At 55.7% G+C, this 13,673-nt stretch overlaps 4 protein-coding genes across 5 annotated transcripts; 2 read left to right on the forward strand and 2 right to left on the reverse strand.

Annotated features, from left to right (window-relative positions):
- Positions 1-397: 397 nt before the first annotated feature.
- Positions 398-5,903, reverse strand: PSME3 (proteasome activator subunit 3). Its single transcript, XM_050327744.1, has 11 exons — positions 5,772-5,903; positions 5,553-5,585; positions 5,243-5,305; positions 4,742-4,846; positions 4,389-4,437; positions 3,741-3,853; positions 3,340-3,408; positions 3,059-3,126; positions 2,842-2,896; positions 2,553-2,639; positions 398-2,121 (listed from the first exon to the last, which is right to left on the reverse strand). The coding sequence occupies exons 1-11, from the start codon at positions 5,811-5,813 to the stop codon at positions 2,041-2,043; spliced, it is 765 nt and encodes a 254-aa protein (XP_050183701.1). The 5' UTR covers positions 5,814-5,903; the 3' UTR covers positions 398-2,040.
- A 193-nt stretch (positions 5,904-6,096) lies between these two features.
- On the forward strand, positions 6,097-9,544 carry BECN1 (beclin 1). Its single transcript, XM_050327698.1, has 11 exons — positions 6,097-6,291; positions 6,377-6,444; positions 6,533-6,591; positions 6,888-6,978; positions 7,237-7,373; positions 7,520-7,714; positions 7,915-8,061; positions 8,267-8,416; positions 8,504-8,564; positions 8,729-8,871; positions 9,155-9,544. Exons 1-11 carry the CDS (start codon positions 6,120-6,122, stop codon positions 9,321-9,323), a joined length of 1,392 nt encoding a protein of 463 aa, XP_050183655.1. The 5' UTR covers positions 6,097-6,119; the 3' UTR covers positions 9,324-9,544.
- CNTD1 (cyclin N-terminal domain containing 1) lies at positions 9,420-12,827 on the reverse strand. 2 transcript variants are annotated; one of them, XM_050327737.1, is made up of 7 exons: positions 12,537-12,827; positions 12,372-12,447; positions 11,954-12,128; positions 11,351-11,513; positions 11,031-11,175; positions 10,540-10,636; positions 9,420-10,183 (listed from the first exon to the last, which is right to left on the reverse strand). In XM_050327737.1, the coding sequence occupies exons 1-7, from the start codon at positions 12,706-12,708 to the stop codon at positions 10,019-10,021; spliced, it is 993 nt and encodes a 330-aa protein (XP_050183694.1). In that variant the 5' UTR covers positions 12,709-12,827; the 3' UTR covers positions 9,420-10,018. The 2 variants fall into 2 exon arrangements, with proteins under 2 accessions (XP_050183694.1, XP_050183695.1); XM_050327738.1 differs by lacking the exons at positions 11,954-12,128; positions 12,372-12,447; positions 12,537-12,827 and having other exon boundaries at positions 11,033-11,175; positions 11,351-11,924.
- An 88-nt stretch (positions 12,828-12,915) lies between these two features.
- On the forward strand, positions 12,916-13,589 carry LOC126646240 (cytochrome c oxidase assembly factor 3 homolog, mitochondrial; the record flags this gene model as incomplete). The annotated part of the gene is made up of 2 exons (XM_050327442.1): positions 12,916-13,141; positions 13,226-13,589. Coding segments are annotated over 2 exons (339 nt in total), but the record flags the coding sequence as incomplete, so codon positions are not given.
- Between the last annotated feature and the right edge of the window lie 84 nt (positions 13,590-13,673).

The following is a 13,673-nucleotide window of genomic DNA, read 5'->3' on the forward strand; positions in this document are numbered from 1 at the left end:
CTGTGTGCCCAAGGAATAACTGGCTGTGTGCCCAAGGGACACATGGCACTGCATCCAGGTGCTGCAGGACAGCTGAGAGACACCCGCCCAGCAGAGCAGCTGCACACTCAGGGGGACACAATGCACAGTCCATGTGTCTGTTTGAACTGGGATGGCCCCAGTCCCACACTGGGCTGAGATGGGACAACTTCCATCAGACCCAAGCCCATGGGCCCATGTGAAGCGTGCTGAAGGAACAGGGGCAACCTGCACTGCAGTGCAGAGCATTTACAACACAGCCAAAAAGAGGAATGAGGAGAAGGCAGGAAGGAGCAACTGGATTTGAGAAAGGCAGGACCAGAACAGGACACTAACACTGCATGGCCTGAGAGCCCAGCATCACACACAAGGGGCTGCCTTGAAAGAATTCCAAGTACCTTATTTTAATTTCTTGACATGGTAAAAGTTTACATACGTTCATCTGGCAAAGAGAGCTGAACAAATTAAAAGGAATCAATACAAAGAAACACAAGGGGAAGTGCTGCTCCCAGACAGCAGCTCAACGCAGTTGGTTTGTTACTGAATATTTATTAGCGGGAAGACTAAGAGTTGACTTACTACAAACAACAACAGAAGAGTCTATAGCAAGGGCCAGCGACCTGCCACACTTCAGGCAAATCCCTGGGAAACCAGCAAGAGACATGGCTCTTAGATGTGGAAGCAGAAAAAAAAAAACAAAAACAAAAACAAAGTTAAAAAAAAAAAAAGGGGGAGAAAGTTCATTCCATTTGTCACTGTTGTTACAATGAGATTAACACAACTCTTAAGGCTACTGCACAATAAGAATATACAGATGTAACAGCGAGACCTGGGAAACAGCGAGGTTCCTGAAACAAATGATTTAAACGTTCCCTGATTAGGGGACTTAAGTAGAAATACTATAAATAAGAAAAATTTGAAGCCTGCAGCGTTATGGGCCCACTTGCCACACACAAAAACTGATGCAACACAACCAGTCATTTCCAAAGGGGTTTGTAATGGACCATGAAACGTTCTGGCAGCTTAGCGGAGTCACCAGGCACAGGAATGTGCCCTTTGCAGGGGAAAGACGGCAAGGTCTGCAGGGTACTGGGTGGGTATTGGCCACCCTCACCCCCAAGCACCAGCTGTGGCAGCCAGCCTGCTCTGCCCAGGCACTGGGGAGCACTGCCAGGGACAGGGGGGCTCGGTCTGACCACATGCAAAAAATATTGGGACTTTAGCATCAGACCTCTAGCCCCTTCCTTCCCTCAGCCTGGGCAAAAGCATCTCGTGCTGAAGGGGCACTGGGACATATGTGAAGGAACGTTAGTTTTAGCCAAGAAAGTGGTTCTAGTCAAATGGCAGAAGAGCAGAAGCCACCTGAGCTCGTGACAGCCAGGACAGCACCGGCCCCAGTTCCAAGCACCGCCTTGTACTCTGCACTGATCCAGACAGAACTGACAAGGCAGAGACCCTCAGGGCAAGCTCTGTCGAGCCAGGAGAGAGACAGAAAGGGAGTGTTGATTGCTCAGTGGCACTGGAGCATGGCTGCTGCTACTGGCCCCAAGGGGCAGGGTCCCAGGTGAGTGCAGAGCTGGTGGCAGAGGGGCCCAGCCACAGCTGGCAGCAGGGAGGGAGCTCCCCCACTCTGTGGTGCCACCCTCTGCCAGGCTGTCTGCCCCGTTCCCAGAGACCCCAGTGCAGCCACCAGCCAAAAGGTGGGACAGGACAAGAGCTTGGTCTCTATTGTTGCTCCCAGTCAGGTGGGAAGCAAGGCGTGAAGGAATGTCCCTGCCTGGCTGCAGCAGCCTCTGGGGTGCCCAATGCAGCACAGCCTCTGCTACCAGTGACTAGAGGGAGGGAGAGCTCCTGAGACCTGAACAAAACCAATCACAAAAAACTAGGCAAGAATTTCTTTAGAGTTTAACTAAGAATGCAATACTATTTCCAGCCAGTTTCCCATCTCGATAGTCACGTAACAAACCAAGGCAATGACGGTCTTTAGTTGACTGAACAGTTCTCAAGTTCAAACGTTGACACTTAATAGAGGGTCTCAGCATTGCTGCTCCGAGGCCTCTTGATCTTCTCAATGTTTTTAAGGATCATGTCATGCAAAGTCACCTGCAGGAAGGAAGAACAGGACTCAGACAGGAAGGGCTGAAGCCATCCAGTGTTCAGCTTTCACCATGAGCTGGTTATCACAGCAGCACCACTCCCCTTGACACCACCCTCAACCCCCGTGAGCAACTACACATCCAGCTAAGGTAAAGGTCTCCTTCAGCCAAACCTATAGAAGCCACTGCACATAATAACAAAAACATTTATTCAGAGACCTCAGGATTAGCTTGTGCTGTATGAAGAGCTTAGGATCACAGATTCCCACAGAGGGGGAAGGAATATTTTATGCTAAAGCCTGTGGCTGGAGCTGAAGCGGAGCAGGCGGGCTTCCTGCCAGGAGAGGGCATGCTTGCAGGGAAAGGGGAGAGGAGCAGCAGCAGCAGGATCACAAAGGCTCTCCACTGCCGTGCTGGGAGCTCTGTGTTTTCACTTACATATTGATTCCTCAGCTCTGAAATGATCAGGCGCAGACTAATGTACTCCTTCTCGTCGATCTCCGTCACGGTGCGGCGATAGTCCTCCTGCCGAGAGAGCACCCGCGCTCAGCTGGGCCTCCCACGCCTCAGGGGGTGTCCTGCCTTCCACAAGGGAACCTCCCCCCCTTCAGATTATTGCCCTTCCCCACAAGACCCTCAGCTCAAAAAGGGCAGTAACAAAACGGCTCAGAGAGTCCCGAGAAGCAGCAGCGTGAACATGCAGATCTTCGCGTCCCCGGTGACTTACCACATGAGGGTACTTGGCTATTTTGGAAACCAGCTTTGCTCTTGTGATATAGTATCTGGTAGCAAAAGGGAGAGACTCAAGATCAGATAAACAGCACCAGGATGGCTTTTTTTTTTTTTTCGGTCCGAGCTGCCCTGTAACAGCTATGAGACCTTTACGAAACATGTTCCTTTTTCCAAGGGGATCCCAAAAAAGAAGTCTGTTCTTGCATGCCTACCTAGAAATCTGGTCCAGGTAGGACGCTGCCTCACTCTCCACAGTCCGAAGCTCAGCAACTGTTTCCTCCTGACAGGAAGACAAGGAAGCCATTAGCTCCAGGAGCCTGCAACTGGCCTTCAGGGTTCGGAAGACAACATCTCAGCAAGTGCCACATCAAGCCCAGGTTTGGATTTTAAAACCTAACCCACTCCCAGGACTCCAGCAGCTGCTGGATACCATGAACTGATTCAGAGGAACCTCAGAGATCCAAGTCCCCTGGAGCACAGAGCAGTGCCTTACCTGAATAGAAACACCAAAGTTGTTCCCATCCTCTATCCTGGGGATGAGAAGCTGCACCCACATTTTGACCTGCAGTGGAGAGATCACAACGCTGACCAATGCCAACATCTCCACAAAGACCTCTCTCAGGAATGTTAGCAAAAGCCCCCCAGGACCCTGCCTTTGCCACACAGCTCACAATAAACTGCTGCAGGTCCCACATGCACCTGCAACACTCCCGAGGAGATCACTTCCCACATGGCTGGGATGCCACTCAAGCCAGCACAGGGGATTCCCATGGGAAGTTCTCCTGACTGTACCACAGGAGCCCTGCCCTTCCCCATCTCCAGGCCTGCTCTCTCCACAGCTTCGCCTCTCCAGGAGCAAAAGCCAGCCCGGCTGCCCCCCCTTGCCACACCCACCGTATTGCACTTCTCAATGAGCAGCCTGATTTCTGGCTTCACTTTCTCGATGATGTCCACCAGCTGCTGATTGCTCTTCAGCATCCCATTGGGCATCACGAACACTTTGGTACCTGCAGCAAAAACAAACCCCCAGCGTCAGGAACCGCGGGGTCACCCTGAGCCTCATCCCCCACACGGGCCAGAGAGGGACTGAGCCACCTGTGGGGAAGGGGAAATGGGGACATGGGATGACAGCAGCAACCACGAGGGGAAGGAAAAGAGAAAACATCCAGCAGAGATGTGGCTGAAGAGCTCGAGGCTTCTGAGGCTGAGCACAAAGGGTTTCCCTGGGAATCTCTGCCTCGGCTTAATCCAAAGCCTGGAATCTCCCTCCAGACAAAGCCACCAGGAGATCAGCTGCCCCTGTCAGCAGGCCCAAGCTCAAGCAAGTACTACTCGTGTCTATCAGAGAAGTACTGATTATGCTTCTGGGAGCTGGAACCTGACTCCTCCACACCAGCATGTCTGTGTGTCAGGCCCTGGCCTGCACGAGCAGCAGCTGCTGTCAGGGCAGGGCGAGTGGGGCTCGTGTGATTCACACTCCCAAGGCACAGTGCAGTGGGCTCAGGGGGCAGGCAGCAACACAGGGGACTCGAGGGCTCTTACCCTGAAAGGTCTCATCGTGGTCTTCCAGCTTCCTCTTTTTCATATTTGGCTAAAACATACAAATGCACAAAATGTACAAAACGTTTTACTCACAAGACTAGTCGTGAGGTTATAACAGTGCTGCAAAGGAAACAAGGGAAAACTTTGGAGCCTCCTGGCCTTCTAGCCAAAAAGGGGACTGCAAAGCACAGTGTTACCTCCAGCAGACCTCCCAGGCTTGAGAGACCAACCCCTAAAAGCCTTTGGGAGAGCCAGGGCCTGTTATTAAATAAGAACATCCTACCCCAGCACAGAGCAAGCCATGCAGTTTTAATTAACAGAAACCAGGATTACAGCCAAGAGCGTAACCTTACCCCATCCAGTCCATCATGGCTGTTGGTGAGAAGAATTGGGTCAGGCACTGGCAGGTTCATATCCGAATGGATCTGAGTAAGATCATGAATATTCAGGATGGGCTCCTGGAAAACAAAGCAGATTTGTTATTTAATTACGAAATAGCAAATTCTGCCACACCAAACACAAGGAGAAGACAAAAGATTCAGACCTCCTTATCCAGCTGTAAAAATAAGGATGAATGAAAAGGAACAGCCTAACAACAGGCTGAGAGCAGAGCTCCCTGAGCCCAGGATCAGTGAGCCAGGCTGGGCTGGACTCAGCCACTGGCATCCCTGGTGCTGCCAGGGACAGCCTTGGACAGATAAAAGTGAGAGATCACACAGAGCAAACTGAAAAAGGCAGCACCCCTCCAGAGCCACCAGCTGCTGCCCTGTGTCTCTGCAGAGAACACAGCCAGGATGAGACCTGCCACGTTGCTGGGGAATGGAAAAGGATGCAGAGCACAAGGCACGCCCTACCTTGAGGAAGCCATCGAGTTCTAACAGCTTCTTTGGGAAAAAGTTTGCTACGAGGTCTTCAGCCTGAGAGAGAAAGAAGAGACAGCGGCGTGAAACAAGGCCTTGAGGCAGGAACACCGGGGGAAACCACCCGTCCAAAGGCAGGAAACGGGGGAGAACACAGATCCTTCCTGCTGCCCGAAACCACCCTCAGCCCAGGCGAGGAGATGCAGGGAGAGCCGGGAGGCTCAGGGACCTCTCCCTGCAGGGAGGGTGAGTGATGCTGACATCCAAAACAGCCCCTCTTCCTGCCTCCGGTGGGGACACTCACCTCACTCGTGATCCGCTCCCTGAAGGAGTCAACCTGCGGAGGGGAGAAAAAAAAACACCGACAGGTCAGGGCCTCTCGGGAACGGCGGGGGCTCCCCGGGGGGGGGAAGGCCGCGCCCCACCGCAGCCGCCACCCGGGACCTCCCGGGAAGAGCCCCGGCAAACAACACCACCCCCATCCCCTCCAAGGCGAGAGCGGGGAAGGGGGGAACGGGCGCACCTTGAGCTTCACCTCCGGGTCCACCTTGAGCAGCGAGGCCATGGCGGGTCCGGTTCCCCCACAACCGCGGGGCCCACACGGCGGAAGTGACCTCACACGCCGCGCGCGCCCGCGCTCCCGCCCGCCGGTGCCGCGCGCCCGCCGGTGCCGCGAGCCGCGCGCGCTCCGCCCGCCCCCGCGTGACAAACCCTCGCTCTGCGAGCGCGCGGTCGCGCGCTCGCGGGGCGGGAGGTTTGTCACGCGGGGGCGGGCGGGAGCGCGCACACCCTCGCCCCTCCTGCCGGGAGCGCGCATCGCGCGTCACGTCCGTCGCGCGGCGATGGCGGGGCGCGCGCGCCGGGCGGCGCGATGGAGGCCGCGCGGGCGGGCGGCGGCGGCACCGGCGGCACCGGCACCGGCACCACCGGCGGCACCACCGGCACCGCGCACGTCAGCTTCGTGTGCCAGCGCTGCCTGCAGCCCCTCAAGCTCGACACGTCCTTCAAGGTCCTCGACCGCCTCACCATCCAGGAGCTCACCGGTACCACCGCGGGGCGGGCGGGGGTGGGAATGAGGGCCGGGGTGAGGCCCAGGCGCGGGCCCGGTTGATGCGTCCTCTCCCGCAGCCCCGCTGGTGACCGCCGCCCCTGCCCGGCCCGGGGACGCGCGCGAAGAGGAGAGCGCCCTGACGGAGGTAGGGAGGAATCGGGGACGCGGCGGTGGCGGCGGCTCCGCCGGGCATCCCCCCTTCCCCCCGGTGACGGTGCCCCCTTTGCCCCCAGGAGGCTTTCGCGGAGAACCGGCAGGATGGCGTGTCCAGGAGGTTCATCCCTCCAGCCAGGTACGGCCGCTGCCACCGCGCTCCCGGCCCGGCTCGGAGCCCGCCGGACCTTAGAGCCTCCCCCTTGGGACCCCCGTGGCCCTCGGGCTGCTCGGCAGTTCGAACACGCAGAACCGCTCAGCACTCGGGGGGCTGCTGCTCAGCTCTGGGTCAGGCCCGGTAGAGCCCCCAAAACAACATGGGCTGCTCCCCCTGTGTGCTCCCCCCCCATCCTGGCCCGGCCCCAAGTCCGGGTCTGGCACTGGGGCTGCCTCCCCGTGCCCCTCGGCGCTCACCTTGGTAACGTTCTTTCCAAGAATGATGTCGACGGAGAGCGCCAACAGCTTCACCCTGATCGGGGAGGCGTCGGATGGCGGCACCATGGAGAACCTCAGCCGGAGGCTGAAGGCAAGTGGGGCTCGAGCTGGTAAATTCGGGTGCTTGTGAATGCAGCGTCAGTTTTGCTGGATGCCCTGCAAAACTGAACTGCAGAGTTCCGCGAAGCACTGGCCTTCCAGGGGGGCTTGGTTGGTGAGTAGTTCAGTAAAGCTGGGTTGTATTAATCGATATTTGGCCCCCAAAGAGGACTTTGCTCACTGGGGCCGCTGAGAGCCAGCAGGCAGCTGCCTGTGGCCCCACCTGCACTCAGGTGAGCTCTTCCTGCAGGTCACCGGCGACCTCTTCGACATCATGTCTGGGCAGACAGACGTGGATCACCCCCTGTGCGAGGAGTGCACAGACACCCTGCTGGACCAGCTGGACACGCAGCTCAACATCACGGAGAACGAGTGCCAGAACTACAAGTGAGTGATCCAGAGGTGACCCCTGTGCAGCTTGAGGCGGGATCAGCACAGAGAGGTCGGGTTGGCAAGAGGTGCAGGAAGTGAGGACTGGCAGTGGGGCACTTCCCAGGATCCCTATTTTGGTAATCCTGTTTGCTGTCCTTTAGGAGATGTCTGGAGATACTGGAACAGATGAACGAGGACGATAAGGAGAAGCTGCAGACAGAACTTAAAGAGCTGGCGCTGGAGGAAGAGCAGCTGATTCAGGAGCTGGAGGACGTGGAGAAGAACCGCAAGATTGTAGCTGAGGACTTCGAGAGAGTCAGGGCAGAGGCTGAGAGGCTGGAGCAAGAGGAGGCTCAGTGAGTGAACTGTACCTGCAGCTTGTGATGGGGGTTGGAGGCAACAAAGAAATGAGGTTGTAATGTGAGAAACCTGTAAATGTGCCCAGTGGCTTGTTCTCTGCAGAAGGGAAGATGGCCAGACCAAACTGACCCAGAGAGCCATCCCTCTGATGTAAAAAGGTGGCACTTAGCGCTTCTTGTCTTGCTTTTGCTCTAAGGTATCAGAAGGAATACTGTGAGTTCAAGAGGCAGCAGCTGGAGCTGGATGACGAGCTGAAAAGCGTGGACAACCAAATGCGCTACGCCCAGATGCAGTTGGATAAATTAAAGAAAACCAACGTGTTCAACGCCACCTTTCATATCTGGTAACGTAGGCACTGGGACATCGTGTCCATTTGCTTGGAAGCTGCAGTGTGGGCTGTTCCAGTCACACTGCATTCAACAGGAACCTTGTCATGTGTGTGGCTGGCACTGTGCGTGCCGTGCTGTTGGGACACGGCCCCTGTTTGGTTCTTGTGCCGGGAGCTGTTCCCAGCCCAGCACACTTATTTATAATCCCTCTTATCGCAGGCACAGCGGGCAGTTTGGCACAATAAACAACTTCAGGCTTGGCCGCCTCCCCAGCGTTCCCGTGGAGTGGAATGAGATCAACGCTGCCTGGGGCCAGACAGTGCTGCTGCTGCACGCCCTGGCCAACAAAATGGGCCTGAAGTTTCAGAGGTACACGCAGAACCACACACAGGTCCCTTTACAGCCCAGAGAAAGGCAAGGCAGACTGAGGTGCCTGTGAATCCTGTCTCCTTTCAGGTACCGTCTTGTCCCCTATGGCAACCACTCGTATCTGGAGTCCCTCACGGATAAATCCAAGGTGAGAGATCCTGCACAAATCAGGGGATGCTGACCTTGAGTGCCAGATCTTAGTGTGATTTGGGGTGCTTGGCAGGTGGATGGAGTGATTTGGGATTGGTGGTGGTCAGGAACGCGTGGTAGGCACTGAGACAAAACAAGTCACACTCTGTGCCTCTTCTCCAGGAGCTCCCCTTGTACTGCTCTGGAGGCCTGAGGTTCTTCTGGGACAATAAGTTTGACCACGCCATGGTGGCATTCCTGGACTGTGTGCAGCAGTTTAAAGAGGAGGTGGAGAAAGGTGAAACTCGGTTTTGTTTGCCTTACAGGTGAGTGTTGCCTCATAACTGTCAAATTAACCCCTGTGTGCTGTCCCCAGCACTGCTTGGTGTTTCAGTCCTGGCTTTCTGGAGTCATGTGCACTTACTAGTTTAATTGAAATTTAAAGCCAGCCTCTCAAGTGAAGACCTGAGGCTTGTTAGATTCCCTTTAAAAACAAAGTATTCTTACAGGATGGTATGAATGTCAGATTGAAAATTTAGTGCTTGATGTCATAGTGAAATTAAGTGTTTGCAGGAGGAATGCACTAATAAAACCTTGTGTGTGATACAGGATGGACGTGGAGAAAGGAAAGATTGAAGACACAGGTGGCAGTGGTGGCTCTTACTCAATTAAAACACAATTTAACTCTGAGGAGCAATGGACAAAAGCACTAAAATTCATGTTAACTAACCTGAAATGGGGCCTTGCCTGGGTCTCATCCCAATTCTATAACAAGTAACCGTGGTCATAATTTGCCCTGGCAGCTCTGGGTGTCTGCATTAACATTGGAGAAAAGCAAGTTAAGATGTCTCTTAATATTAACCAGTACAAAATGTTTACAATACCAAAAATCCACAAGACACTTTATTTAAAATGCCATTATTGCAAGTAGTTTATAGAAAAGCAATATGCAAAGTTGTATCGTTGAGTTGAACAGAATAAACTCAGCTATTAAATGGATGCTAAACTGGTACTTTTGGGGTTTATGGCCAATGTTACAAACACAGGGAATAACATGGAAAAACTCCCAGAACTCTGCCTGGTCATTAAAGAGTAACTACATTGTGAAATAAAGTATTTTACAAGTCACATCAGCACTTCTTTGTACCACTGAGCTTAACAAGGTCTGATACCACTTCAAACAGTTTGTAATCCCTCCTGCACCCTCTTCCTGCACAGGGCTGCACTGAGGAAAGACTAAAACTGTTCCTCACTCTTGAGTGCTTTCCTTCAGCACTGCCTGGCACAGCACAAACCCTGACACTCACAGGATTCTGTCCTCGTCACAATGCTGGTCGTTACTGGCTGTGGTAGGGCAAGAGCAAAAGTGCTCCAAGTGCTGGTGGAGAGGAAACAGTCACAGGCAGCTGGAGACAGGGATTTTAGAAAAGCAGCAGGTGAAGACAGCACAGCACAGTTCCAGACAAGGAGGTTCTATTTCAGGGGCAGAACCCTGCCCTTGGGAGCTTTGGCTCCACAGCCCCCCTGGTGCTGCCTGGGCACGGTGCTGCTGCCCAGGATGCGCCTCAGCACCGCGTACGAGAACTCCAGGATGCTCTGTGGAGTAATGCCAGTGATACAGTTCAAATGCTCCACAACCTGCAAGCAGAAAAAGAGAAGAGAGCCTAAAGGCCGTGAGTTAACAGCCCAGCAAGAGTAACTGCTCCCTGGGCACGTTTCACAGGGAGTTGTCCCACGGGATTGCACCTCTACCTGCCAGCAAAACGCTTCCTGGCTGTGAAGCACTGAAGGCAAGGACATGCACCAGTGGCAGCACATGCTGCACCACACCACGGCCTCCTGAGGCTCAGGAGCTTCCTGCTAAAACCCCTGAGATGTTCCCTCCCTCGTGCCACTGCCAGCACAGCCCCACCTATCTCCCTGCTGTGCCGAAACAGATAAACCACCCTGGCATCGTGTTCCTGTAGAGCCAACACCTCCAGCAGCGACTGTACCTGATCCCAGTGCCCAGGGCTCAGGATGAACACGCCTGTGCTGATGATTCCAACAGCCAAGAGCATGAAATCTTCCTTCACTGTCAGAAACTTGGCCCTGCAGAAGGAGAAGTGTGTTCAGGTGTAGAAGTGCTGCTTCACAGCTCAAAAGCACCTGCTGCTGCAGTTGCCACAGCCCAGGACACGCTGGCTTATTCAGGCCAACCCAGGCCTGACCCTGGGAGCTGGAATTGATAGTGCATGGCTAGACTTGCATGACCAACTAAAACACTTTCCTTGCCCCTGAAGCAGCTGTGAGAGAAGCACGTTGCCGTGAACTGCTGTATTAAAGAAACAACGCTGAAAGCCCCCCAAATTAATTGGTTTTTTTTTTTTTTTAGAAAGATGTCCCCAAAAATGGCACCATGGGAATTACGCTGCTATCCATTAGCTTTTCCTTAGGGTTTTAATTTCAAAGGGTTTTTTAAGTCATGGTCAGGTAAGGCCCTTACACCTGCAGCTTGTTGGGCGTGGAGTTCTCGATGGCGATCTTCAGCAAAGTGTCGTAGATGGTCTCTCTGGTCAGGTAGCAGAAGTCCAGCAGCTGCACACACATTTGGTGCAAGGGTTTAGCAGGAAGCAAGCACCCATTGTGTCCTGGCAGAGATCACACCATCAGCCCAACATTTCACTGAAAAGCGAAACCCTGGACGATCTGAACAGTTCCACGTGCAAAAATCTCTAATAGTGAGATGTTTTGGTTCAGATCAGCACCAGCTCTATCACCTTTTTAAAAAGCTTCCTTCCCATTCTCTTTGATTGATATTCTCACCTAGAACCTCCAGAAGCAATTCCACGTAGGCCAGCGGATTGGACACGTTGATGTGGAAGTGCAGAGTGTTTAAAACAGCAAGCTCTGACTCCAGCAACTCCTGTTTAGTGTAGGAGTATTTCAAGGACTGCAGAAATTTTAAAGCTGTGTCACTGGTCACTCTCTGAAGAGGAGAAAAGAGAAAAGGCATCTTCCAGGCAGTAAGGCCCTTGGCAGGAACAAAGTGCTCCCTCGCCTCCCTCCTCCCACTGAGCGCGAGGCTGCGACTCACCTGCCTGCCCTTTGAGCTGGCGTGAGAAACCCAGCCTGGACCTTTCCCGCAGTTTTCCTCAACTCCATAAACCATCCCCAGGCAGGTGTGAACCCCTGCAGCCACACGATTTTTGACAACCAGGGGGCTAAGCGTTTCCTGCCCCTTTTTTCCCCAGCACTGGGCACAAATCGCCACTGGGCAAGCGGCAATTTGCCTGCCCTGGAGGGAACGTCACGTCTTTCGCGTTTCATTATTGTCTTTCAGAGAGAAAAAAATCTATTTTTAAGAGAGAAGAGCACAGTGCAGATTGAACCCCACTGCTAAAGCAAGGACAGGCCGAGCTGGCTTACGCTATAGTGCAGGGAGAGTTTGCTCGCGAGCTGAACGCACGACACCAGTCGCAGGACAAAGGTGTTGACTATCTCATCCCTCACAGAGCTCCAGGTGCTCCCTTGTCCTTGGGCACCACCTTTAACACTCCCACTGGAGGACTCCCACATCTGCTCTACCTGCTTGATCATAAACCTGCAAAACCCACAGTTGCTCAGAGCACGGTTGTCTTTTTGCTGAGAAGAAGGAACAGAGGCAATTCCACATATATTCAGAGTATACACAGAGCTGGTAATGCGGATTAAATGGATGGAGAGACAGAGCACTCGACACACACAGACAGCGTGTGTGGCTTGGGTGAGAGGACAGGGCAGGACAGAGCGTGGGCAGCGCAGCCAGAGAACGAGAAACACACCAAGCGTTCCGGGCTCTTGTTACCTTTCAAGCAACTCGACTGCTTGGTACCTCGTCGATTGGTCCAAGTGCCATTTTTCGGACAAAAGGAATATAAATTCTGCAAAGAGCACAGCAGTCCCCGGTTCAGCCTCCTGAAGCACCGCTGTGACCCCACCCCGGGGTCCGCTGCGGCCACGTCCGTCTCACCCACGATCCGCGTGTCCTTGAAGCTCCCGGCGTGCTCCGGCAGCTCGCTCAGGTACTGCTCGTTCTCCGTGGCCAAGTGGATCAGCGCGTCCTCGATGATTTCGGGAGTGACCCCGCTGAACACGGGGCCTGGGTCACGGCCGTAGGGCCCCGCGGGCACGGGGGACCCCATTTCATTCAGCGGGTCGGGGGGCGAAGCCACAACGACGACAGCGGTTCCACCAGCCCTACAGAGCCCCGGCGGCCGCCCCGGAGGCACCGCTGGGCGGGCCCGGCCCGCCGGTGACGCCGCGCCCGGGGCCGGGGCGGGCTCGGGGACGGGCCCGGTGGCGCCTCGTGACCCGCGCTCCGCCAATCAGCGGCTGTACCGTCACTGCGGGGAGAAGATGGCGGCGCCGGGGGACCGGGCGCGGCGGCGGCGGCGGCGGCGGAGTCGGAGTTCGCGAGGCGCATCGACCCGGCCCGCGAGCCGGGGCTGAGCCCCGAGCAGCGCCGCCTCATGGCGCAGGTGGAGCACGCCCAGCGCCAGCGCGCCCTGCAGCGCCGGCTCCGCGGCCGCAACACGCTGCTGGCGCTCGGCATCGGCGCGGTGACCCTCGGTATCTGTATCCTCCGGGGCCGGGCAGGGCCGGGGCGGGGTTTGGGGAGCCGGGACCGCGCCCGCTGCTTTTCCTTGACCCCTCCCGCAGACGGGTACACCTTCTACTCGGTGTCTCAGGAGCGGTTCCTGGACGAGCTGGAGCAGGAGGCGGAGGCGGCGCGGGCGCGGGCCCGGGCTCGGGCCGAGGGCGCGGCGAGCTGAGCGCGGAACGCCCGGCCCGGCCCGGCCCGGCCCGGCCCGTGACTGAGCTGTCGCCCCCGCGGGGCTGGACGGGCCTCGAGCCCGGGACAGCCGTGCCCCGGGGGTTCGGGCCTGCCCCGTGCTCAGGGGAAGGTCCCGGGGGCTCCCTGCAGGCAGCCCCCACCCCGGGGCCTTTGCTGGGACCGCACCCGTGGGAACGACAGGGGTGCCCAGGTCCCACCACTCCTCCCAATAAACCCTTTGACTGGAAACTGTGTGACTGCCTGTGGAGCAGCTGCTGGGAAGAGCCCGGCTCAGGATCTCACCCCCAGGGGGCTGCTGGGGTGGGATTTTCT

Source organism: Myiozetetes cayanensis, unplaced genomic scaffold (genome assembly GCF_022539395.1).
Source record: "Myiozetetes cayanensis isolate MyiCay16 unplaced genomic scaffold, myiCay2020 scf34, whole genome shotgun sequence".
In the NCBI taxonomy this organism is placed as follows: domain Eukaryota; kingdom Metazoa; phylum Chordata; class Aves; order Passeriformes; family Tyrannidae; genus Myiozetetes; species Myiozetetes cayanensis.